Consider the following 26,864-nt stretch of genomic DNA (forward strand, 5'->3'; position numbering starts at 1 on the left):
CTTGTCAGCATCAGGGGAAGTTCCACCATTGCTTCCTGAAAAGCAGAGAGTCTGAGCAAGTCTTGATCAGAGAACATCACCCTGCTGCTTTCATATTCATCCTTCACAAAATTAATCCCAGACCTCTTGACTTTTCCAAGTTTATTGAACCTCACTTGGCTAATTTTTTTATTCTCCTGGTTTCATATTTCCTTGGCCCTTTGCATTCACATTCTCTTATGTTCTTATATGGCATGATCTTCAGATTCCTTACTTGCTTGGCCAGTCTATATCCAAGAACATCTTCCTACCTCCCCAGAAAGGAAATCCGTAGTTGATTTCCTATACTGTGTTCGTGCCTACCTGTCCATGTACTTGGGGTAAGTCTGGAGAGAAATACTAAGGTTCTGTCATAGTGGTCTTGCTATGGATCCCTGGGGAATGTAGAATCCCCTCTATCTCAGACTCCGGGTGCCTTCAAATTCATCATGATATTATGGATATGATATATCCATCAGAGCTACCATGTATGAATCTGCAAACTCTGTGCTCAGACAAAGGACTCTGTCAGAAAATCCCTAGTTCTTCCAGAACAGCCCCTATTCCTCTTATAGCCCTGTCTGTTCTCACACAAAACACTCCATTTCCCATCTCCATGTAGTTGCATAGGCTGTTTTCCATACCTGGAGTGCTCTCCCTCTTCATCTCTGCCTGTCAGAATTACTGGCTTCTTTTAAGATTCAGCTTAAATGCCACCTTCTACAGGCAGCCTTTTCTAGTCCCACCAGCTACTAGTCTTTTCCCCTCTCAGATTACTTTCTATCTTGGGTAGACCTATTTATTTACATGTTGTCTCTTGCCCTAGAATGTGGGCTCTTTGAAGGCAGGTACTGCTTTTTGTGGGTTTTTTTGTTAGTTTGTTTAATTGTTTGTTTTCCCAGAGCTTACCACAGTACTTGGCATATGGTAAGCAGCTGATAAACGCTTGTTCAATAATTGATTGGACAGCAATTTCCTAGACTCATTCTTTTCTTTAAATAGTATTTTTTCTAATTACACATAAAGGCAATTTTTAACATTCTTTTTTTAAAATAAAACTTCAAGTTTCAATTTTTCTCCTTCTCTCCTCCCTTGCCCTAAAGTGGTAAGCAATTTAATATAGGTTATATATGTGCAATCATGTAAAACATTTCCGTATTAATCATGTTGTGAAAGAAGAAACAGAACAAAAGAAAAAAAACTACAAAAAACAGTGAAAATAGTATGCTTCAATCTGTATTCAGACTCCATCAGTTCCTTCTCTGGATGTGCATAGCATTTTCCATCATGAGTCTTTTGGAATCATCTTGGATCATTGTAATGCTGAGAAGAGCTAAGTCAATCATGGTTAATCATCTCACAATGTTGATGTTAATGTGTACAATGTTCTCCTGGTTCTGCTTACTTAAATTTGCATCAGTTCATTAAATCTCTGCAGGTTTTTCTGAAATCCACTGCTCGTCATTTCTTATAGCATAATAGTATTCCATTACATTCATATACCATAACTTGTTCAACCATTCCCCAATTGATGGGCATCCCCTCAATTTCCAATTCTTTGCTACTTCAAAAAGAGCTGCTATAAATATTTTTGTATCTGTGGGTCCTTTTCTCTTTCTCTCTTGATATTTCGTATCTGTTTCTCTCCAATCCCCAGTAAAGACTTACTCCTGAACTTTCTTATGAATCTGCCCCAATTCAGAGAGGGTTCCCTTAGGTGATAGTTGAAGCCCATTTCTAAATGGTCCACTCTAGACCAGCTTACCCATAGTCACTAAGACCAACCTTCTCTTTATCTGAGTCTTATTAGGAAATCTTCCATATCCATAGGCTTCCCAAATACATTATCTCAGCCTGCCCATAACAGTTTATTTCTGGTTTTTGGTCAATGCTTTTCCCTAGCTTTCAAGGCAAGATATGCCTCTTTATTGCACCTAGACTAATGATCAGAATGACTTTTTTAAAAAAAATCAGACCTCTTAACAGTATCCTTGATGTTACATTTCATACCATCAAGACCACTAGATCCCCTTTCTCCTTGCAGTAGAATTTTGTTTCGAACATCTTGTGCATATACCTCTACACTGAACACACCCTTCTTCACCAACTATGGGTTCCAACCTCAGTTTTTCGCTAACATCACACTTCATACTGATTCCTGTTGAAAACTATGATCTGAAGGAACTAGCATCCACCCACACTTGCTTGTCAACCCCAATAAACCTGGTCCGGGTCTCCTACAAGCAAACAGAGGACAACCACCAGACATCCAGCAACCTTTAAGGTAGAGACTGACCACAGCTATATATATACAATTGCTAATCCAACTATACATTTTAGAAATTGGAAGATAGAACTTCAGGGTTTTCTCTGATCATTCAGAACCATAACTTCCATACCCTTGTCCCTTCCCTTTTTTGTATGCCCAGGGTCCCGCTGGTCATTTCTCTTTAAGGTTCATGAGAACCTTGAGCTTCAATAATTGTTCTGCAACCAGCCCCATGCTCATAAATGACCAGGAAGAACTCATGGTTCTGAAAGTTCAAAAGTTCTGACAGTGGCATGACTAGACTGCCTAGTGAACCAGGAAGGCTATACATAGGCTAACCAAGTATACCTGGAATGTCCACACTCTAATTAGTTGATGTTCCTGATCTGTGCCTTTCTTGGTACTTTATATCTATTTTCTCCCCCCTGCATTATCCAGACTTGCTCTCAGTAAAATACTGTGGCTTTGTTCATAAGATCGTAGTTCTAGAGCTGGGTCTCAAGATCCATCTAGTCCTGCCATTTCATTTTACCAATGAAGAAACTAAGATCTAGACAGACTAAATAATTTGCCTCTGGTCATATAGGGAGTGACTGTCAGAGTGAGATCTGAAACCAGGCCCTCTTGCCTCCAAAGCCAATGTAATTTTCGACTCTCCTGCTGTTTGGTATTTCTCATCCACATTTACTTTGCCACTATTTGGGAACAGACTGCCTGGCCAGACCCTGATTTCATAGGCCCTCTCTCAGCCCTCATCTCCTACTTGGCAGCAACAGTCTGGGCAACTCTGGGCCTGGTTAAAAAAAAAAGTGATTGTGATACATAATAATGTAAGATGAATACACCAGAGAAATAAGAACCAGAGCTAACCATACACTTATAGTTGGCTTTCTTTGTAGTATTTGCACAAATTTTGAGTTATTAATGCTGAATGATTCTGTAAAATTCTTTAAATTTTAAAGCATTAATTGTTCCAATGGAATTATTTAAATTATTTGAATTCTTAACGATGTTTTATATTCTGGATAATCATATTTGCTCCGCAGTGGATGTGATTATTTGAATAATACAAACGTTTGAGTGTTAAAGTTGATTGTAATAATAGCAAGACATGAGACAAGGTAAAACGCTTAACAAATATTTGTTGTATATCAACTAATCATGCATTTCCTGAGTACCTACAGTGTACTAAACAAATGAAACAGACACAATTTTGTAAACTCAATGAGTGGCATGTATAAAAGCATTATGTCCTTACCCCCCCCAAAAAAAGTTTTATAGATTATATCAATGAATTTGTTTATTAGAAGAAATTTTTATGTGTGCTACACATTTAGGGTTATATATCTATATAGATATATCGAGATATAGATCCTAATCTATATCTATATAGATAGATATGAGTATATATGTATATGTGTTTATATATTCATCCATTTTAAAAAAAATAACTTGTCATCATTGGACCATCGTGGGGAAGAAGATGCTGAGGTCACAATCTGTGGTTGGTTTAAAAATGTGTGTTCCTTTGAATTAGGTACTTTTAGTGTTTACCAAAGAAGACAACCAGAGTAATGGATTCTGCTGGGCATGTGAGAAGGCAGGGTATAAGTACTCACTTGTGAAGAATCCTCAGTCTGCCCTTGAAAGCTTTCTGGAAAAGCATCATGACATCATCATCATTGATCACAGACATCCCCGACAGCTGGATGCAGTAGCACTGTGCAGGTAAGAATGGGCCTCAGCTCATCGATAGAGACTTGGAATCAAGGGCTAACATGAACCAGCTCAGGGATCATGGTCAAGTCTCTTGACTTCTCAGTATCCCAGGTCACTTAACAAGTCACTGAGCAAGTCACTTAACCCTGTTTGCCTCAGTTTCCCCATCTGTAAAATGAACTGGAGAAGGAAATGGCAAACGACTCCAGTATCTATGCCAAGAAAACCCCAAAATGGGGTTACGAGAGTCAGATGTGACTAAAAATGACTGAACAAGAAAATAGTGTTCTTGAGTTTTTCATCCCTGCAGAGTATGACTATGTAGTGGGTATAGTGCTACGAACAGAGTAGCAGGTACAGATCAGAGGTTCCCTTTAATAAAGTAGTTTGTTAAGGGATAAATCTTTAGCTTGGCGTCTGATGAAAGAAAGGTCCAAGAGAGAGTCAAATACATTATAGTAACAATAATCAGAATCATAACCGACCTCCATTGTGCCCTTTAAAGTTGACCTAATGCTTTAGGTACAGCATCTTATTTGAACCCCCAAAACTCTGTGACTTATTACCTCCATTTGATCAATGAGGAAATTGAGACAGAAAGGTTAATGGCTTGCCTGTGGTCACCCCGTTACTAACTACTAAAGTTAGTATTTGAACTCAAGTCTTCTTGACTCTACTATGCTTTATCTAGAAGTCTGCCTTGTTTCTCTATGGATGCGTAATTAACTACAGATGCATATCTACTGAAAATTAAGTTATTTAATATGGCCATTTTTTTAAGAAAGGAAAATGAGATTTTAATAAGATACAATGTTTTCAAACCTTGATTAACTGGACCCCTCAAATAGCAGTATTTGGCAGGGAATGGGGTCTTTAATTTTATAGGGTAGAAGATATATTTAAACAGTATATAACAAAGTTTCTAAACAAAAGATCAGGAAAACAAAGTATCAAAATGCAGGTCTTTCCTTGTAGAGATAACACACTAAGCCACTCTCAATCGTTAATAATTTGGCTAAGATTAGTTTATCAAACCTCCTGCATATTACCCAGCAAGAACCTAAGGAAAGGTAGCTGGCATATTGAAAATAACATTGGACTGGCTGGTTCTTGTCCCAGCTCTCACTTTTCATTAGCTATGCGACCTTGGGCGGGTGACTTTATCTCTCTGGGCCTCAGTTTCCTCATGAAGAGATTGTTTTAAAGAATCTCTAAAGTCTCTTTCAATATTAACATACTATGAATGTGATTCAGGATTGCTCAGTTTTAATGGGAGAGGAGACTGACTTCCAAATTCTGTTCTCATTAAACTTAAATAGTTTAGAGTGTCAAGAGCGGCTGCAAGGGGGTCAAACTCAAGTAGAGAGGGATCCCTGCAGGCTGCATATTGACTTAGAAGACCACAAATTAACATTATCTCTGTTGTGTTTCATTTTTATTTATCTTGTTAAATATTTCCCAGTAACATTTTAATCTGGTTCAAACCCAAAGTTGATAACTCTGACTTAGAACACACGGTATTTAAGTGTGGAAGGAATGTCCTAGTCAGGGAACCCTGAGTGATCAGGAAAGGGATCTGAGGAAGGATAAGGTAGTAAAAGGAGGAGGATGGACAGGTAGATGCTAAAGATTCACTCTGCCACCTTCAACAATTTTGCCCATATCCAAATATCTACCTGCAATACTGCACACTGAAAATTCGTCTTCACGCTGATGACCCTGAAGCCTTCTAAGATAGTGAATTATTTTTAAAAAAATTGCCATCCTCATTACATGGTACTTAGCTTCATACACAAAAGGATACCATAGTGCTGCATATTAGAAAAGCTTTTAATAACTTGGGTCTATTCAATACTAAAACATCCATGGAATGGATGAATAAAATGTTTATTGAGCTCTGCTATGTAATGGGCACTGTGGTGGGTACAAAGATGAAGAAGACATGGGCTTTGGTACCATAGTTTTTACAGTTTAATAGAATAGCCCAATTAAGTAAAGGATTGTAGTGCTTTACTCTTAATTGACCAGAAACTTTAATTAACCAAAATAGCAAACTCTCTGAGCATTCCACCTAATCAAGATCCAGTGGTATTATAAATAATACTTTTTATTGTTTGTGAGTACAGAATGTCCACTGTATTATATAATGCCAAGGTTATAGAGTCAGCTGCCCCAGCTGTGATTTGTAATTGTTAATCCACTGCAGGTTGATTAGAAGACACTATCTTTAGGGAGGAGCATTTCATTAAATGTCAGAATGGTCAAATAATAACAGAAGTATGGCTATGCAGCTATTTGTTGAAGGGTTTATTTTTTTGGATTTTAAAAAAAATATGTCCAATGGGAGGGGCTAGAGGGAAGGACAGATTAATGGAAATTCTTGCTAGTTAAAAATGAAAATAAAATTATTGCAAATAATAAGTCACAACATTTATGTAATACTTTAAATTTTGCTAGACGTTTTACATACATTGTCTTGTTTGAGTCTTCCACCAACCCTGTGAGGGTTGGTATGGCAGGAATCATAATCCCTATTTTAAAGATGAGGAAATAAGCTCAAAGTGATTACCTTGCCTGTGGTAATAGCTAGTAATCATCAGAGGCAGTTTTTGAACCCATCTCTTCCCAACCCCAAATCCAGCGCTCTATCAATTATTATTTTATACTGCAGTAAACCCAAAAGGGTTTGAAATGAACCATTGGTACTATCAAGCCAAGGGTAACCCACTTCCTTGAACCTCCTTTAGATTCTCTGAATAGAAAGGGATCCCGGCAAAGCAGTGATGTTATGGGGCCAAGTAGCCTGATGCCCTAAGGAATTACTGCTGGTATCCTTCCTACCCCACCCTCCAGTTTAAATCTCTGAACTGCTCCCTGATTTTAAAAACTTTGATCTTTCTTAGTTGATAGTGAATACAGTTGGAAGAAAGAATGGGAGGCACTCCAGCTACATTTCAGAGCTTGGATCCATGCTCTTCAAACTGCCCACCTGGCACCCCTGCCTCATTGGTTATGCTACCACTCAATTGCAATTAAAGACCGCAAGCCCCAAACAGCCTTGCAAATATTTTTGCAATGTATCAGCTCCCACTAAAACTTTCCCTGCTAAAGGCTGCCCTTCTGTCTCAACAACATTCTGCATAAAATCATCATAAAATAGTCTGAAAACTTTAGGAAATATAGAAAGCTCGTTGCTCCCATCAAGAGATTCGCCTCCCCCAATGCTTTCAAAATGTTTCCACATCCGGTTGATGTTTTCCAAAAATTACTGAGCATACATTTAGTAAAATTTTTGTAATAATAAAGAAATAGAGGAGAGACAGCATGGGGTTGTAGATAGAGGCTTGTTGGCCTTAGAGTCAGGAAGACCTGAATTAAGACTTGCCTCTGACATATATTGGCTTTGTGACCCTGAGCAAGTGATTCAGCTTCCCAGTACCCTTGGCAACAAAGACTATTAAGTTATACATAAGTTGCTGATCACATTGGTAAAGGGAATTCCCTACACTGTTGAAATCAGAGGTCTAGGTCAAAAAAAAAAAGATTATTTTAGAGATTATAAAAATAATTAAGGACTTTGTTTCACTATTTTACATCATTCTTCTATTCATTTCCCTGTTTTAAATCTCCGCTCTTTATTTTACTATTTTTAAAAATTTCTCTCTATTATTTCCCTATTTTATATTTCTGCTATTCATCTCCCTATTTTATCTCTATCTGCTATTTTGTTTGAGTCTTATCTCTATCTTTATCTTTGCAATCCTTTAACTAATTGCATTGTTTTCTGTGTCTCTGCTATTTATTTCACTATTAATTTCCTGTCTTATATCTCTTTGCTGACACCCATTTAACATCCATCAACACTATCTGAAATTCTTTTGCCTTTCCTTCTCAAAAATTAGGCTCTCTTCCATTGTCTTACAATGATAAGTTCAAATGTATTTGTTTTTTTAAGGTATTTTAGAGTTGATTTTAAAGTATTTTTGATTTTTATTTAAGGTCTATCAGAACAACTAAATCCTCAGAAAACACGGTTATTGTTGGTGTAGTACGAAGGTAATTTTTTTTTTTTGGTGTCAAGAATCACATGAAATGTAATGTTTGTTCATATAAAAATGTAAGCACTTTGCACAGTTTTAGAATGTTGGGCTGTGTGACAAGCTTTCCCTCTGACGTCGTATTCCTTCCTTGTTTCCTTCTGCTCACTGGAGATTTTAGCAGGATTTTCAGCTCCATTTAACTCTGTGGATTAAACCTCAGATCAATTTCTAGACTCTGAAGATTAAGTCCTAACTGCTTCTCCACTCCAAAATAGGCAAGCCTGGAGAAAATTGGCTCCCTTAAATGACTGTAGCCGTCTGTGAACGGCAAGGGAGGAAGAGGCATGTCTATCACCTTGGGACACTTGCAGGGTTGCCTTGGGGTGGGACCTTGTGTTTACAGTGTAGTGAAATCCTATCTGTTCTTTAGCTACCAAAGCCAAACTCTTCCTGCTCAGGGGGTAGTCAAACCCAATGTTATTTTTAGGAGTAATTGGCTCATTGACTGAAACAGTTTCATAGCCACATTTCAGAATCGTAGGTCTTTTGCAAGTGTGGGTTTGGTTTTGTTGTTTGTTTCTGAGTGAATTGCAGAAAGAGGTGAATTTCAGAGCAGCATGGCCTTGGAGTGTGTGTGTGTGTGTGTGTGTGTGTGTGTGTGTGTGTGTGTGAAGCTAAAGCTCTGATATTATATGTCTGATACGGTTTCCAGATCAGAACCACATAAAGTTATCATCCAAAAGTGTATTCTTAAACAACTTTAATGTTTCCAGGGAGTGCAGAAAGGAAAAAAAAATCTAAGGGAATAAACGTTGAAAAACTGGGGCCCCTATTCCTTTCAGACAATCATATATCTTAAGCTGAGGAATATTTTTGTATTGGACCCCACTGTCTTCTGCACTAGCTAGAAAAATGTGCAAGTGGGAGAGATGTCAGGTTTGTAGTATTTGTTTAGCCTTGGGTGATGTCTCTGGAACCCCTCTAGATGCCCCTACTTTCTTCCCCTCATTTGCTAAACTTGGCTTTCTCCTCCTGGAGCTCTCATTTTTAAGAGACTCTAAGGCCACTGTGAAGCTTCTTTTCTCGGAAGGCAAATTGAATTGGCAAAGACTTATTCGTCCCCTACCACATGCCCAACCAACCCCATGCTGGGCACTTGGGGGAATGTAAAAGAAATAAAGAACATGGTCCCTGCCCTTATAGGAACTTCCAGTCTGATGGGTGACACATAGTTGAGAGTGATTGTATTGGGTGGCGAGGAGAGGAAGCAGTAATAGGTAGGAAAGAATAAAGATGTCCTTCCATCATAAAAACATGGGGATGAGTTAAAAAAAATATGTGATGAGGAGAATGTTTAGGTAAATAGTAAATAGCTTCTTTACCTTTATAAATAGAATTGTATTTCTCATCATTAAAGATGCTAGTTTTTTTAGCTAAAGGAATTTTTAAAAAATATAATTGGATAGAAAAACAAAGGGAGAGAACTCAAGTTAGGATATTTGTAGCAAAGCTGACTGGCTAATTTAATTTTCACATTTTGAAGTAGCATTGTGTTCTGAAAAAAAAAGTTGAGAGAGAATAACCTCTTCAAAAAAATTTTTAGGCTTTAAAATATAAATTGAGAGGCAGGATAATCTTGTTTAATTCCAATTCCTCTAGAAATCACTCTGCTTTAATTAGAAATACTAACATTATTTAAGATTATGAGTAGATATGAAAGGTCACTAATGCTAGCATCTTACCTTTGTCCTTTTCTTTTGAAGGGGGGAGCGTGAAGAAGCATCTATCATGCCCCTTATTGCTGCTGGTTTTACGAGGGTACGTAAAGGCATCTTTGTCTCTGAAGTTATAGTATCATGTGAGGAAATTGCTTTAGGGTATTTTTCACATGAATAGTTTTTATTATAAACTCACTAACAATGTCGACAAATACGAAGAAACAAATATATTCAAAGAATAGGATATAAATTATATTTGTATATAAAGAATAGAATCCTAACTATAGACGTGCCTAGAGCAAAATATATTTGGGTTTTTTTAGGGAAAAAATATATAAACTTCAACAAAATTATGGTGACAGCAACTTATTTGTTCTGGGTCTTTTTACTATCTCTTTTCCTTTTGCACACCTACAAAGTTCTGTTGACAGTTTTAAAAATACATAGTAGTAGTCAGGTGATGGCTGTTTTTTTTTTCTAATTTGGCCTTCTTCATTTTGTATCACCTCATAGACACATTTCTTTCTGTTCTTCAGATCTGAAGTTTTCACAGCCCTCTGCAACACTGTTCTTCCATAATTTGTCCAGAGAGTCCTCCAAATATTGAACACAGAGGTTGTTTCCATTTTTTTTACCACTTAGAAATAAAGCCACCACAAATATATTTGTGTGGATAGCTCTGTAAAAAGAAATCTTTAGGATAGAGTAGTAGTTATGGGATTATTTGGACAAAAGGTAGGATCCATTTGATGCCACAGACTGTATGTCACCTCAAAGGTTCCCACAAAGATTAGACTAAGGTATGGCTCCTTCAAAAGGTAATGATATGCCTATTTCCCCATCGACATTAAATTGTACTCTTTCTCATCATTTTTACAAATTTGGTGTGTATAAGGTGGCACCTCAAAGTTGATTTTATTTTCGTGTCTCTGATTATTAGAGTTTAAATAGTGAGTAGAGAGCTAGAATTGGAGTCAGAGAGGAAGAAGCGAGTTCAAATTCTGTCTTAGACACTTACTTAGCTTTGTGACCGTGGGTGGGGCACTTACTACCCTCATATTCATATGTAGAATGAGATTAATAATAGCACCTGCTTCATTGGGTTATTGTGAGGGCTCAAATGAAATATCATATGTAAAGTGCTTTGCAAACCTTAAAGCATATAAATGCTGCTCCTACCACCACTACCACCACCACCACCACTACCACCACTGCCACTGCTACTACTGCCACTACCACTACCATCACCACTACTACTGTTACTCCACCACCACCACCAGCACTACCAGCACTACTATATCTGCTTCTTTGTGAGAAATTGTTTTAATGGATTAAGTGAACAACAAAGATTTTGAATGATAATGACCTTAGAAAGAATCCTGCTCCTTATCCGGACTTAAATTATGCTTTAGCACATGGTTTGTATTTTCTTTCTTTTGTCCCTTTAAAGTAATGATTGCAAATGTCTCTGAGTATGATAACCCTCTTTAATGGGATACTTTAATTAAAAATTATAGTGTGGAACACTTTATTGTACTTATTACTTCTATGAATATAGTACTTAAGACCAATCTAATTTAATAACATAGTAATAGTCAAGGTAACTGGCCCTTACCCAGTCTCAAGGAACTGACGCTAAAAATTACAATCCAGAAGTTCCAGTGAGCCTGTGCACCCCAGAGACCCAAGACCTGAGTTAAAGTCTTCAGATGAAAGAAAAGAGCTTCAGAACTCACTTAATGGGACTCTGTGTGTTTTAGTCATGGGCCATGAAGTCTGGTGTGCCAGGGTGGGAAACTCCAATCTACAACTCATCCGGCCCTAGCAAGTATAATAAATCTGCGTAATGGAGTTTTGAGTTGGACTTACTCAGAGATAAATATCTGCTTAACCCAGAAGTTTGCAAACATTGAAGCCTCATTGCTTTTTACCTCTCTAGATTTAATCCTGGATGGGGTTGAAGGTGGGGACTTTATGGGGAGGGGGTGCAAAGAGATTCCACCTAGATTGAGTCTTGGTTTATTTGGCTCTCTAAGATATTAAGAGATAATTTAAGCTCTACATTTTCATCACTAGTTACTCCAACTTTAAACCTGGAATCTGAGAACTTGTTTCTTTAAAAAAAAATTTAATATTATTATTTTAAAATATTTGTATAACAATTTCAACACAATGTGTTCCCATTTTAATCCTAAGTATTTTATTTTATGTATTTAAAAATATCATTCTGAAGAGTGGTCCATAGGCAGACCAAAGGGATCCATGATAGCCAACAATAGTTAACAATTATATGGTGCTTTATTATTTGCAAAGAACTTTACATATATTATGCATTTGATCATGACACTAAAAAGGCTAAGAACCCCAGCTTTGACAAATGCTTCCTGACTGCCCTAGCATTCTTCAAAACAATTGCTTCTGGCTTATATTTCCAAGCCAACTTTATTTTGTAAATATTCATCATTTCTCATGGCCTTTTGAAGTTTCTGCTTTCCACCTATGTGAAGTTTGGGGAAAATATTTTATTTTTCCCTCTAGGTTTACTCTGCTCAGCTAAGGTCATTTGAGTTAATTTTAACTTCATTATCTTTATAAGAACTTTTTCAAAGGCTTGACATGCTGGTATGATCTGGGTTACCTGTGGCTGATAACTGGCTGCATTTCTTAAAGCATATTAACTAAGAGGTCCACCAAAACAACTCTAAATATCTAGAAGAGATCTCCAGAGTGAGGTTCTAGAGCCCATGCTTGCATGGTATCCTTGCTCTGGACAGCTTTAGTTGACCAGTGAACCAAAGCAGTCCATTCCCCAGTCATGCAGGCCTACTTACTCTAGGGAGGTTTTTGCCAGGGCCCCTTTTCTATGCATGCCTGAGCTAAAGTCTCCCATACAAACAGCACAAGACACTTTTCAAATAGTCACATTATCAGTCTTTACAATGCTCCTAGAATCACAGCGTCAGTCTTTACAGTGCTCCTAGAACCTCAGCAACAATAATAACTATTTATACAGCATTGTAAGGTTTGCAAAGCTCTTAACATATATCATCTCCTCTGAGACTTATGGCAACCCTTGGGAGGAAGGCACTGCAGGTATGATTAATCCCATTTTATAGATGAGAAGACTGAGGTTAAAGGATTTGTCCACATTCACCCTACTGGTGTATGTGTGTGTCAAAGGCAGAATTTGAATGAAGGACTTCTTTATTCTAGATCCAACATTCTTTCCAAACAACCAACCAGACAGTTGATGAGCATTTATTAAATGCCTGTGGTATGCGTCAGCAATTGTGCTAGGTTCTGGGGATACAAAAACAAAAAGCATATAATTCCTGTCCTCAAGGAGTTTATTAGGGAAGACATGTACACATGTAAATCTATACAAAAAAATGCAAAATAAATACAAGGTAATTTTTGGAGAGATGGCACTAGTTAGTAGCTGGGGCAGGGCAAGATAAGGAAAGACTTCCTGGAGGGAGGGGGATCTTGAGCCAAGTTTTGAAGGAAGCCAGCCAGGAGTGTGTGGGTAAATGTTTAGCACCTGACTCTCTGAAAAGCACAGCATACTTATGTTTAATGTGCATTATTGACATTTTTCTCAATCATCTTCTCAAGACAATACAATCAACAAAACAATACATTGAGCCCTGATTTGTAGTGGTTTGCAGATTTCTAGTTGTGAATGCTAACTCTGAAAATTTAACAATCAGCTCTAGGAACTGGCTCCAGCACAGCCCTGAGGCTGAGTGTTCTCATTGCAGAGGGGAGGAGCAAGTACATTCTAGCCATAGGGAACAGCTAATGCAAAGCACAGACACCTTGTTGCTATGAGAGTGTAAGGCAGAAGTATCATGACTTAGGAATCAAAACATGAAGAAGAAGAAGAAGAAGGAGAAGGAGAAGGAGAAGGAGAAGGAGAAGGAGAAGGAGAAGGAGAAGGAGAAGGAGAAGGAGAAGGAGAAGGAGAAGGAGAAGGAGAAGGAGAAGGAGAAGGAGAAGAAGAAGAAGAAGAAGAAGAAGAAGAAGAAGAAGAAGAAGAAGAAGAAGAAGAAGAAAACACAGAAAGGATGAATAAATACATGTCTTCATGACGAAACTGTTTAGAGCTATTTCTAACAGTGTATGTATGTGTGCATGTGAATACACGCATCGGTCTTCATAGCATGACTAGACAAGGAAGCAAACAGCTTGCACCGGTGACTATATCTTTGTTTGTGAAAACACATATTCTTTTTCCTTCCTTTGTGGAATTTGCTCCCTGGGAGCAGTCCTAGGCAGATGGCATGCAGAATGGATGGAGACAGCCCATTTCAGCAAGGAGGAAGCAAACTATTGCTCTTCTCAGTTGAGCCCCATTTTGGAGTCAGAACCCTTTTGTCCATCAGCTGACCTCTGCCGGGTCCACATGCATGGCCGCCCTCTTACCCGAACCACAGAGGCCTCCCATGCCAATTTACAGCCAGTCAGCTCTGCTTTTGCGCGTGGGCTGGCTGAGTTTTCGGTCTATTCTCAGGCTCTCTCTTTGAGCCAAGAAGTGAACATCTCAACCATGTGAGATGAAGTTGGCCACACAGTCAGCGTTGACTGTCATGTGAGGCAGTGGGCAGGAGCAGCTAGCTACCTGCTGGTCATCTTTGTTTTGGCGACTGATGAACTTTTACCAATATTGTAATAGCTATACCTGTCTATGTGCTTTATAGTTAATTTAAAGGCACAGGGGGCCTGTGCTGTCTACTGCTGACAGACTTCAAACTGGGCTTTTTTAATGGCCTTTGGTGTGCACAGGATAGGCATTTAAATAGGAACAAATAGGAAGTAGAATGGAACATAGAACAAGATGGAAATAAACTCTGATTAATGCTGACTTGTGGAAAGCAGTGTTAAAAAAAAAAACAGAAAAATGAGACTGTATCAGCTTTCAAGGAACTCATACTCTACTTGGGAGAGATAGCGTATAAAGGAGGGTCCAGCTCCTGGCAGATAGAAAGGCCAACTGGTACTTGGATTTTGGCAAAGAAAGCACCAGGGCAATGGCAGAGCAAATGGTCTACCATACCAAGAAGATAGTAGATCCAAGGGTCAGAGAAGAAGGGGGAAGGGGAGGAGAAGGAAGAAGAAGAAGAAGGAGAAGGAGAAGAGGAGGAAATATCTCATTTGATCATCACAACACTGGGAAATAGATACTATTATTATCTCCCTTTTACAGATGAGGAAACTGAGGCAGACATAGGTAAAGTGACTTGCCCAGGGTTACACAGTTAGTAAGTGTCTGAGGCTACATTTGAACCCAGGTCTTCCTGGCTCTGTAATAGAGTTGGAACTATGAATTGCCTGTCTATTCAACCAATGTGGCCAAACCAAAAACGTACACAAAAGACAAGGTTTAATAAATGTCACCCATTGTGCTTTTATAGTCTTAAAGAATGCCAATGAAATGCTCTGGATGGGATAAAAAGAGCGTCTACAAAGAATGTAGCAGCTTCCAAGATGACTTTGTGAAACATGGTTTAATGGACATTTTTCAAGGGTTAAGAGTTGGCTGGGAACTTTGCGAATTGTTTTGGTCTCCCTGAAATATTTGTGCCCAGGAAATGTTATGGCTAAAAGCAAGTTAAAGTCCCTAAGCAAGGAAGTGAGATTTACTTTCCTCTTGTGAGAAATAACAAGTAGATTGTTAAATGAGACCTGTAAGCATTGTTTGTGGATTTATGAACTGAGCCAGAGTCTATACATTGTGAAATGTGTGGAAGTTCCAGTACATTGCAACCCACTGATGGGTATGAGGTTGATGGTTTTTAAAAAATTTTTATTTAAGGGAGGCAAAGTATTGTCTTTCAATAAAGAATTAACCTTGACAATAAAATGTAAACAGGAGCTTAAATAATTAATTGTGAGGTTTTTTTTTCCCCTATTGCAGATTTTAGGCTTTTGTAGCAACATAAACACTGCATGAACTCTTTTGACCATGAGTATAATCATAAGGCCTCTAAAGATATGCAGACTTAGAATTACTTTTTTTTAAAAGAAATTTAAGGCTTGGACTTTTGTTTCAAAAAATATTTTCTACACCATTTTTGCTGAATAATATTATGAAACACCTTGGAAATTTTTGCCATCAGCTTTTTAGTGAGCTTTCTGACGCGCAGCCCTGTCCGAAGAGATTTATTAGCAAAAATTAATTCCCTTTGGTTAAAATAATGTAATTATTAACAGAAATACATGAAAACCAAAATGATTCTTGCCTTTCTGTTTGCAGAGATACATAGAGAACTCCAATATCATGGCCTGTTACAACGAACTAATTCAGCTGGAATATGGCGAGGTGCGGTCACAACTCAAACTAAGGTAATTCTGTCACTTTGAATAAGCATGCCTGGGCAGAATGAAGTGGTGAGGGTGACTTTGTAGCTATAATTGACTTGTTATTTGCGGAACTGGAGAGTAAGAAATGCCTGGCCATCCAAATGGCCTCTGCCAACTTTTACTGCCTATCCAGAATCATCGGGGCTTTCTTACTGGATTGTCTGGCCAAAATAACCATTAGGTGGATACCTAAGTGATTGTCGTGTCATACTTAAAGAATAGCTATAAATGGTCTGTTGGCAGCCTGGGGAAGCCTGAGATTGGTCATGGGACCGCTGCTATTTAAGAACAGCAATAATAATAACCCACATTCCCCTGTGCTTTAATTTTACAAAGCACTTTCCTTGCCAGGGGTCCTGAGAGGTTGATAGGGAAAGTATTATCAGGCCCATTTTACAGATCAGCAAATTTAAACTTAGCGAGACCAGCCAGGCTCACACAATTTGTCACTGGCACTGCTAAGAGTCAAATCCAGGTCTCTTGACTCAAAATCCAGTACCTTTTCTCTACTTCCTCCAATTCAATACTTCTTTCACCTGTGATTTAGATGATTGGATATTTAAGGACTGAGGTCAATAGTGGTTGTTGCTGTTCAGTCTTTTCTGAATCTTCGTGACCCCATTTGGAGTTTTCCTGGCAAAGATTCTGGAGTGGTTTGCCATTTCCTTTTCCGGCTCATTTTACAGATGAACTGAGGCACTTGACTGAGGGTTAAGTGACTTGCCCGAGGTCGCACAGCTAGTAACTGTCTGAGGCTTCATTTGAACTCTGGAAGGTGAGTCTGGAAGAAGATTCCAAGCCTAGGACTCAATCAGCAATACATAGAACTATTAAATAAACTTAGGGATGTACTTCATAGGCCCAATTCAGTTCACCTATAGAAATACCCTATATCTGGTAGCCATGCTGAAGAGGGCCCTGGCTGTAACCCACCAGGCTGGATCCAAGCAGGCCACTAGTGGGATCTAGTGCACAGAATCATAGATCCGAAGCTAGAAATGAATTTGGAGGTCGTCTATTCAAATCCCCTCATTTTACAAATGTGGAAACCGAGGTTCAGTGGAGTTAAAGTTATCTGCTCAAAGTCACACAGACAGTAAGTGGCAGAGACAGAGAGTCCAGAAGCAAAATTCTCTCCCTGTACCATACTGCTTCTAATCAATGCTGTTAAATGGCTCAGGAAACAGATTTATTATAGATGTCTTCTATTTGATTTAGGCAAAAATCAATCCTCTCAAAATTGGTGATGGTCCTACAGGTCCAAGCTCCCTGATGAAATTATCCCTCAGGCATGTAGAAATGTGAAGCTGTGTCATTTAGTGGCATTGATCAGAGCATGATACTCAAGAGGCCAAGATCACAGTTTCAGTTACCATACAATCCAGTTAACGCCACAAAGAGGAAACTCTGTTTCCTGGCCACAGGTTGCCCTGTGAGCCCCAGACAGTCCTCTCATCAGTGCATGCCAACAGGGACCAGCCAGATGAGAGTGGATGGCTCAGGAAACCCATCAACGCTCCTGGAAAAACAATCCAGAACCCACGTCCTCAGTTGTCACTGCAAAAATAGGAATTGGTCTGCTAGGGCTGAGAGGCTTTAGTTTAACACTTAGCAGTGAGAGATGGTTGACAGCCTCTCTGTCTCCTTGGAGGGAAAGGATTTAGTATTTATATAGTATTTATATAGTGCCAGGCACTATACTCCTTTTTATATTTTATCTTTTTTATATTTTATTTTATTTTACATATTTATATATTACATATATTTTATATATCTTTTTTATATTTTATCCTCACAACAATCTTGTAACCTATGAGGTAGGTGCTGTTATTTTTGCAATTGAGGAAACTGAAGTGGACAGGTTAAATGACCTGCCCAGGGTCACGCAAACAAATAAGTGTCTCCTGACTGACTCCAGACCCAATGCTGTATGCATTGCGGCACCTAGCTGCATTCTCATCAGCTGAGAAAATGGCAAGAAACTACTTCTTCATACTTCTGCCTCAGCAATCTCATTAAACATTCCAAGTTAGTCTACTATCATTTAAATCATTCAATCTTTTAAATCATTCATTTAATCATTTAAAAAAATTGGCTTCTTCATCTAATCTTCCAGTGATAGAAGCAAAGGTGTTTTGTGAGGCACAAAAAGTGGCCGATCTGCTCTTGTCAGAGAACTCTTGATTCAAAGGAGATAGTTGTAAAAACACCCATGCAACACACCAGTGTTTTATTAGGAATTTATGAGGGAATTCTGCAGCAGGTGTGTGCAATAGCAGCCATACAACACGCCAATATTTTATTAGGACCAGTGTCTAAATAAAATAGTCAATAAATATATTAAGCATCTACTGTGTTGGAGGCGGGAAGCCAGATGGCACAGTAGATAGAACACTGGAGTTGGAATCAGGAGGACCTGAGTTCAGATCCAGCCTCAGACAGTTACTGGCTGTGTGACCCTGGATAGGTTACTTAGCTCTGTTTACCTCAGTTTCAGTTTCCTCATCTGTAATATAATAAGTAGGAGAAGGAAATCTCAAACCACTCCAATATCTTTGCCAAGAAGACACCAAATGGGGTCACAAATTTTCAGACACGACTGAAAAGACTGAGCAACAACAAATGTTCCAGGCACTATGCCTTACTTAGCGCAATGCTAAGTATATAAATACAAAAAAGACAATCTTTGCCCTCAAGGAACTTGTAATCTAAGGGGTGAAGACAATGCACAAAAGGAAGCTGAAAGATTCCAGTCATTGCTGATTTCGTGTCACAAATTAGAATGATGTGCACATGAGGACTAGAAAAAAATATCTAGTCCTGGCTCTGATCCAATCTAGTAAGCATTTTATTGAATACTTATTCTTCTTGACACTACCCTAAGAGAGGCCCATTATCAAGAATAACCATGACCCCCATTTATCTTCTGTCACCAATCTCCAAGTTCAATCAGAGAATAGATCCAGGGAATCTTTCTGGTTGTTAAAGTATCAAAAATGAATATATTGGACTGCATTTTGGAGAAAGCAAAAAATGCTTTGTGACCATGCCTTTATTGAAACAAGGGATAATTAGGTGTGAAAAACAAACTCAAAACTTCATCACGCACAGTGTTAGGACTGGAAGTTAGAACGTCTAACTCAACTCTGTCATTTTAGAGATGAGGAAGCTAAGGCCTGGGGTTGTTAACTCTCTCCACAATTAATCAGCAAACATCTATTAAGTACTTACAACTGCCAAGTACCATGCTAGATATTGGGGAAACGAGCAAATATTTGATAAATGGAACAATTTCTACTCTCAAGGAGCTCACATGGTGGACATACCAAGTACATATGAAATATGTAGAAAGTTAGTGAATACTGATATATATGAAATAATTAAATACACAGTAGTTTAGCAGGGTGGGCACCGACAGTTGGGGAGATCAGAAAAGGCAGTGCCTGAGCTGAGTCTTGGGGAAGAGAGAGATTCCGTGAAGCAGTAAGGAGGGAATGTTTTCCAGGCATGGGGGATACAGCCATTGTAGAGACAGATGTAGTGCTGTGTGTAAGGAACAGAGAGAAGGCCAATTTGCCTGGAGCACAGAGTGCAGGAGCAGGAGCGCCAGCCAACGAGGTTGAAACGAGAGTTTGGGGCCAGGTTAGGGCTTCAAAAGCTAAACAGAGAAGTTTACATTTCATCCTGGAAGCCTTAGGGAGCCACTGGAGTTGGTTGAGTTAGAGGAGTCACATGATCAGATCAGTGCTTAAAGATCCTTACTTTGTAAGCAGCGCATAGGATGGACCAGAGTGGTGAGAGGCCAGAGGCAGGGAGACCAATGAGGAGGCTGCTACAATCAATCATGTAAGTAGCGGGAGCCCGAACGGAGATGGCAGCAGTGTGACTGGAGAGAAGGAATTAGATAGGAAAGAAAATGCGGAGGCAGAAATGGCCAGATTAGGCAACTGATTAGAAAGGTGCCCGAGAGAGATTGGTAAGAAAAGGGGGAGGATGGTGGTGTCTTTGAGAGAAATAGGGAAATTTGAAAGGGGGTGAGGTTAGGGGAAAAGATAATGAGTTCCGTTTTAGATAGGTAAAGTTTAACGTGCCTCTGGGACATCCAGTTTTAAATATCCAATAGGCAGTCGGTGATATAGGATCAAAGTTCAGGGGAGTGACTGGGGCTGGATTTACAGGGTGTCCCAAAAATCTTACTGTGGTTTAAATTTATTTAAACCTATTTTTAAAAAAAAACCTATGTAAACCAGTATTAAACCTATTTTAAACTTCACTAAGACTGTGTAGCTCTGGGAGCCATCTGCATAGAGATGATAGTTAAACCCATGAGGTTCTGATGAGATTATCAAGTACCGAGGGATAAAAAAAGAAAGCCTAAGATAGAATCTTGGGGGAACAGCTATCACATTTAGGGCATGTGATGTGGGCACTGAATTTTTTTTAAAAAAAAGGAAACTGAGAAAGAATGTTCAGACAGGCTTGAGGGGAACCGGTAGAGAGTCAGATCATGAAAACCTAGAAAAGAAAGAGGATCCAGAAGGAGTCAACAGGAACTGATTTAAAAAAGAGGGAGGGGGTCAGAAAAGAACTGAGAGGAGACCACCAGATTTGACAATGGAGAGATCACCAAGAATGTGCAAGGACCAGAAGTTTTCTGTGCTCTGTTGCTCTTCCTGAAATACTACATCAGAATGCATTTCAAATACAAATTTCAGAATGTATAGAATCCTAGGATTGGAAGGGACTTCTTTAACTTTGTACCCAGTTCATGAATCCCTTCTACCATCCTCCTAATGGAGGTTTGCCTTTATCAAAAAAAAAATCATTTGTTTTTTCTAAATATGTAGAATCCATAATCCTATACATTTAGAGCCCAGGGAGACTTTTGACATTATTAAGTCTCTAGTACAGTCCCTTCCCTTTACAAATGAAGAAGCTGAGGCCCAGAGAGGTTAAATACTTTGTCTTCCTGAGTTCAAATCTGACCCTTAGTCACACAAGTCACTTACCCCTGTTTGCCTCAGTTTCCTCATCTGTAAAATGAGCTGGAGAAGAAAATGGCAAACCACTCCAGTATCGCTGCCCAGAAAACCCCAGATGAGGTCAGGAAGAGTCAGAAGCGACTCAGCACCAACAAAGTGAAGGTTGTGGGAGGTAGAAAGGAATGTTTTTAGTTATTAGGGCTTTTTGATGCCCCCAATGCATTCTATTCCATAGCTTCTTTTCTACCTACCCATAAAGGTAACTCTGATCATTTCCACTGAAAATATGTTAAAATTACATCCATTCTAATCCCTTCTTATTTTCTACCCAACAAGGGCTTGCAATTCAATATTCACAGCACTAGAGAAAAGTCAAGAAGCCGTCGAAATTAAAAGTGAAGATCACATCATACAGGTTTGTGACAAACTTTTTTTCTAAAGGGTAGAAATGTGCTTTTTTGGCTTAAGGGACTTGGCGCTGACTCTGGCTCCCCCCACCCCCCACCCCTTTTGTTTTTTGGAGAAGAGTAAGAGGGTTATAGTTGTTATTTTGTTTTGGCTATTTCAGTAGTTAAAAACCCATAGAATTATTACTACTATATTTCATCTCTAAGGTTCCGGAAACAAGAAAGGTAACATGAAATAAAATATTTCACTTAAATCAAATATAGTTTCTATAAAAAGGACTGATAGATCTTTTAATGATAGCTTTAGGAGTTACCAAATGCTGTGAAGATAATCACATTTATTTTGAATCCTTTTCTCTCTTAAAAAACAAAATAAATTTAATAATCTCATTTATAATCTGGAAATGACATGGCATATCTATGTTTATGAAATCACATTAAATACTGCTTTTTATTTATAAAACACCGTGCACACATAACATCATTTGATCCTCACGACACTCTGGGGATGTCGGTGGTATGAGCAGTATCGTCTCTGGCTTGCACAGGAGGACAGTGAGGTTCAGAGAGTGTTGAGAGATTTGTCTAAAGCTGTACAGTTAGAAGTGGTAATGCTCTGGATCTGAGCCCACATCTCCTGACTCCCAATCCCATCTAGACTCCTTTCTACTCCATCGTGCCGCTAAATCATATTTTATCAGCTTATTTATTCAGTCGGTTTATGATGTATAGCATCCAAATTGCTGAAAAAATTTAAATTTTAAAAAAATTTTAAAAAGAAAAAGCAATCTGCTCCAGAGGGATGCGCCTCTCCTTTAGGGATCCCCTTCTCTTACTTGGCCCACATCCATTTCCCCCTCATATCTTGTTTGAGCAAGATTTGTGATACTCTTCCTGGTATATATTGCTAGCATAATAATTCTGTGTCCAAAACTTTGATTTAAAGTGTGCTCCTCTCTCACTGTGCTTCTCAGCCAATGTGTTCTCCTTTACTGTCCTTGCTGGACAGGTTAGTGGGGTCAGTGAGTCAGCACATGAGGTTTCTATTCTTAGAACATCCTGCTATATAGCAGGAGTCTTTAACCAGGGATCTGTGAACTTGTTTAAAAAAACATTTTCTTGATATCTCTATTTTAATAGAATTGGCTTTCTTTGTAATTTTATATATTTTATTTTATGCATTTAAAATATTTACTCTGAGAAGCAGTCCTTAGGCTTCACCAGGCCTCCAAAAGGATCCATGACAAACACAAAAAAATGTTAATGAACTATAGGGAGAAAGATGGTCCTGTGCCCCTCTTTGGAGTTCAGGGCAAATTTGAAAAGTTTTAAGGAGATTAAGTTCAGCCCCAAATCCTGAGTCACCTCTAAAGAGGTGGGGATGAGAGAGAACTAGCCTTCTCTTATTCCCATGAAGTTTCCTGCCCCATCCCACCTCACCCCATCTCTCCTATAAGTAACCAGCCTCTCTCCAGTGCCTACAGAGCCAGCACCCTGAACTTAGGTAAGTCATCAATAAATGCTTTTAGGCCATCACGATGTTGAAGACAATATGTTTTCCATTTGCCACCCTTATGTCATAGTGTTCTGTGTGGCTGATCTCACGCCCCCCAGTTTGGGGGTTTATTCCAGCAGGAAATCATGTTGTGGCTGACTTGGTATCTTCACATCTTCCCTTCCCTGCACCATTTCAAAAGTAAAAGGTTAACTGCCTCCAGCCAAAGTAGGGAGTTTGGGAAGCAAGCACATAAGGGATTTGGAGTTTAGCAAACTCCAAAGTCAGAGAAACTATGAGAAGGTCCCAAGATGGATCTTTTCTCTAAACTAGGGCTTTTTTTTCTTCTGATTTTGTCCTCAATTGCTTTGAGGAACACTACAATGTAAGCTTAATTTGATGGCCTTTAAATTTGGATGGATAAAATGCCTTAGCAACTAAGGTGCTGGCCCAAGACAGACTGCTACGTATGTTTACACTTCAGTAACTTCAATTGCCTTCTTTTTCAGCACTGATTTTGACAAGTTTCTCCTTTTTTTTCTAGTATGTCAATCCTGCATTTGAAACGGCTATGGGCTATCAAACAGGTGAACTACTTGGGAAGGACTTAACAGAAGTGCCTCTAAATGAAAAAAAAGCTGATTTCCTGGATACTATTAATTCATGCATAAAGATAGGAAAGGTAAGTAAGAATCTTAAAACTCTTTCATCCTCCTACCCACCCATCCACCCAATTGAGACACCCTCTACCTGTATATTTCACTAGCATCTCAAAATCAGCAGGTCAAAAGCAGAACACCTCATCTTCTCTCCCACCTTCCCTATCTCTGACCCTCCCTCCCACCCTCCTAGGCAAAACTGAATAAGCCCAATGCCTGCCTGCCTTCAGGTAGCTACCAGTCTATTCATAAGACATGTATATAAACAACATTACTACAAGGCTGTATGTTTTGGGGCCATGAGATACACAAAATGCAGTGACAGTTTAGAGAAGGGAGAGCTTGCCTATGGGAGAATTAGAGAAGGCTTTAGGAGTGGGGAGGAAGTGAAGAGAATAAGCATTTATAAAGCACCTGCTATGTACTAGACACTGTGCTAAGTGCTTTTTACAAATGTTATCTCATTTGATCTTGACAACAACCTTTGAGGTAGATGCTGTTATAATCCTCATTTTACAGTTGAGGAAACAGAGAGAGGTTAAGTGACTTGCCCAGGGTCACACAGCTAATAGGTGTCTGAGACTGGATTTGAGCTCGTCTTCCTGACTCCAGGCCCAGCGCTCTGCCTACTGGGCCACCTAGCTGCCTCTTTATGGAGGAGGTGGCATTTGAACTGGACTTTGAAAGGTATGTAGGATTTCAACAAGTAAAGAGCCTCTTGATTTTGAGGAAGCATTATAAGCAAAAGCAAACTTCCAAGTTTCTCCCAACTTGTTCCCTCTCCTCAGACATCAGGCTGCTGCTAGATGTCTACTGATTAACTTGTACCAACTATAATTCTCCAGTTTACTGATTAAACCTTTCCTTTAGCCGTGCTGCAGTTTTTATAGCCTGGCCTGCAAGACTCCCTTCCTTTAAAGCGACGAGACACATTTTCCATGGAAATAGAACAATTGAACCATTTTCAGGCAGCAACTAACAGTCTAAAAACAGAACTGTCATGTAATTTCTCCATCTATATTTCAACTAGCAATTATCTCTTCCTACTTGACTACTTCAGTGAGTCTGTGATCTCCCCCGTGTAGGTATTCCCTCCTTTGATGCAGATTACAGCTCTCTTCCCTTTCCTTCCCCTGTGTCTTCATCCCATGTGATTCTTCTCCATGTTCTCCCATACATCTTCCATAAAGGCTTTGTCTAGCATGTTGAGAGTTTTGATTTGGGTATTTCTACATGTTGTGGTTAGTAGTACCCTGCTTAAGATTGTCTATCTTGTATTCCTTCTCCCCCTGACATAACCCCCACTTCTTGTTTTTCTGTCCATACATTTCCTCAATGGTGTTCCTGATTTCACTTCTGGCACATAGGTCATGGTTGTAAATCCTCCAGTGGCAATTTGTGTACACTGTGTATCTTTCCACTCCCTTTTGGATCTCCTGTAATTTTAAACCTTTGGAGACTGTTCTGTTCCAAGTTTTGCAATCATACAACATCACTAGAAGAATATTTGTGTTTATTTAAAGAAAACAAACTACAAGGGTGATTTGGGGGCTAAGGAGCATCTTGAGACCCCTGAAAACCCAGCACAGTTTTCCAAGTGCAATCTAGCTCACTCTCTTCCCCTGGCTCAGTTCTGGACCCAACTAACTCACTATATATCTGCAATCACCATCCCCCACGTAGTTGTCACTATCATCCTCATCATAATAGTACTTGGAGGTTTGTGAAGTACTTTACATACATTATCTCAATTGATCCTCACAACAACCCTAGGAGGGAGGTGCTATTGCTGTCCTGCCTTTATAGATGAGGAAACTAAAGCCGAGAGAAGTAATCAGGGTCACACAGCTAGTAAGTGTCTGAGTCAGAATTCTAACTCAAGTCCTTCTGACTCCAAGGTCAACACTCGCTGTTGAGCCACTTCCCTGGCCTTTCTATTGCATAGTGCAGACAGGACAAGAAGCATCCACTTTCACCCACCTTTTCTTAATAGCATCTATAATGAATTTCAGGGCTAGTAAGTCCACTTGCCAATGAAAGTTACCCGAATGGAAATCATCTAAGCTCACATCTGTATAATGTTTTCTTTATGTCATACTAAGTGCTTTTCTCCAGAGCCACCCTGTGAGAGAAGAGAGATCATTTAGCTTTTTTCTTTAAAGAAAAAGCTTTCTGCAAAAGATAAAAACCACTTTCATCACTTTTTGACTCATTTTCTCCCCTGAAGTCCTGCTCTGGGCCCTCATTGTGATGTGGAGGTGACCTTGGTTTCTTGAAATCTGTATCGGCTGAGCATGAGCTCGGCTGCCGCTGTTCAGTCATGTTTGACTCTTCATGACCCCATTTGGCATTTTCTTGGCAAAGATACTAGAGTGGTTTACCATTTCCTTCTCCAGCTCATTTTGCAGATGAGGAAACTGAGGCAAACAGTGTTATATGGCTTGCCCAGGGTCACACAACTTGTAAGTGCCTGAAGCCAGATTTGAACTCAGGAAGAGGAGTCTTCCTGATTCCAAGCCCCGTGCTCTATCCGTTGGACCACCTAGCTGCCCTAGCTTGGCGAAAGCTACACAGAGAGAAAGGCTTCTTCTACATAGACCAGCCCATTGATGGACTGGGGGTGCCTGTCTTCCATGGTCTTGCCTGGCCAAGTTCAGAGAGGATCATCATCAAGAAAGTTAGCCACCAGCTGGTGATTTCTGAAGGTCATAGCCACTCACAAAGTGGCATAATTAAAGGCATCTCGGGTTTGCTGTTAGTGGAGGGAGTACACGTTGTCCCCCACCTTCCCTTGACCTATGAAACCACAGATCTTTGGAAATATTTGAAGCAAAATGTTGACTCATTGATTCTAAAGTGAGAATACATTTGGAACTGAAGGGGCAGAAAACTTTCTTTTTCTTTTCTATTTCATGAACAAGCAAGAAGAAGAAGGAGAGAACTGAGTTAGGGAATGAGGGAATCAAGTGTCATGTGCTAGGCACTGTACAAAGTACTTTTACAAATATTATCTCATTTGCTCCTCAGAACAGTTCTCTGAGGGAGGGCTATTATTATCCTCCTTTTACAGTTGAGAAACTAAGGCAGAAAAAGGTTAAATGACTTGCCCAGGGTTACACAGCTAGTAATTATCCGAGGTCAAATTTGAACTCAGGTCTTCCTGGCTCTATCTACTGCCGTACCTAGCTGCATAA

General features: G+C 39.3%; 1 protein-coding gene across 2 annotated transcripts in view; it reads left to right on the forward strand.

Annotated features, from left to right (window-relative positions):
- Window positions 1-26,864, forward strand: part of PDE8A (phosphodiesterase 8A) — a 253,472-nt gene that overhangs the window by 159,072 nt on the left and 67,536 nt on the right. For both annotated transcript variants that reach the window (XM_036734908.1, XM_036734909.1), the window contains exons 3-8: window positions 3,825-4,015; window positions 8,006-8,062; window positions 9,810-9,864; window positions 16,021-16,109; window positions 21,446-21,524; window positions 23,556-23,693. In XM_036734908.1, coding sequence (XP_036590803.1) covers window positions 3,825-4,015; window positions 8,006-8,062; window positions 9,810-9,864; window positions 16,021-16,109; window positions 21,446-21,524; window positions 23,556-23,693 — 609 coding nt within the window. The remainder of the gene's footprint in view (window positions 1-3,824; window positions 4,016-8,005; window positions 8,063-9,809; window positions 9,865-16,020; window positions 16,110-21,445; window positions 21,525-23,555; window positions 23,694-26,864) is intronic.

This window comes from Trichosurus vulpecula, chromosome 8, assembly GCF_011100635.1.
Source record: "Trichosurus vulpecula isolate mTriVul1 chromosome 8, mTriVul1.pri, whole genome shotgun sequence".
Taxonomy (NCBI): Eukaryota; Metazoa; Chordata; class Mammalia; order Diprotodontia; family Phalangeridae; genus Trichosurus; species Trichosurus vulpecula.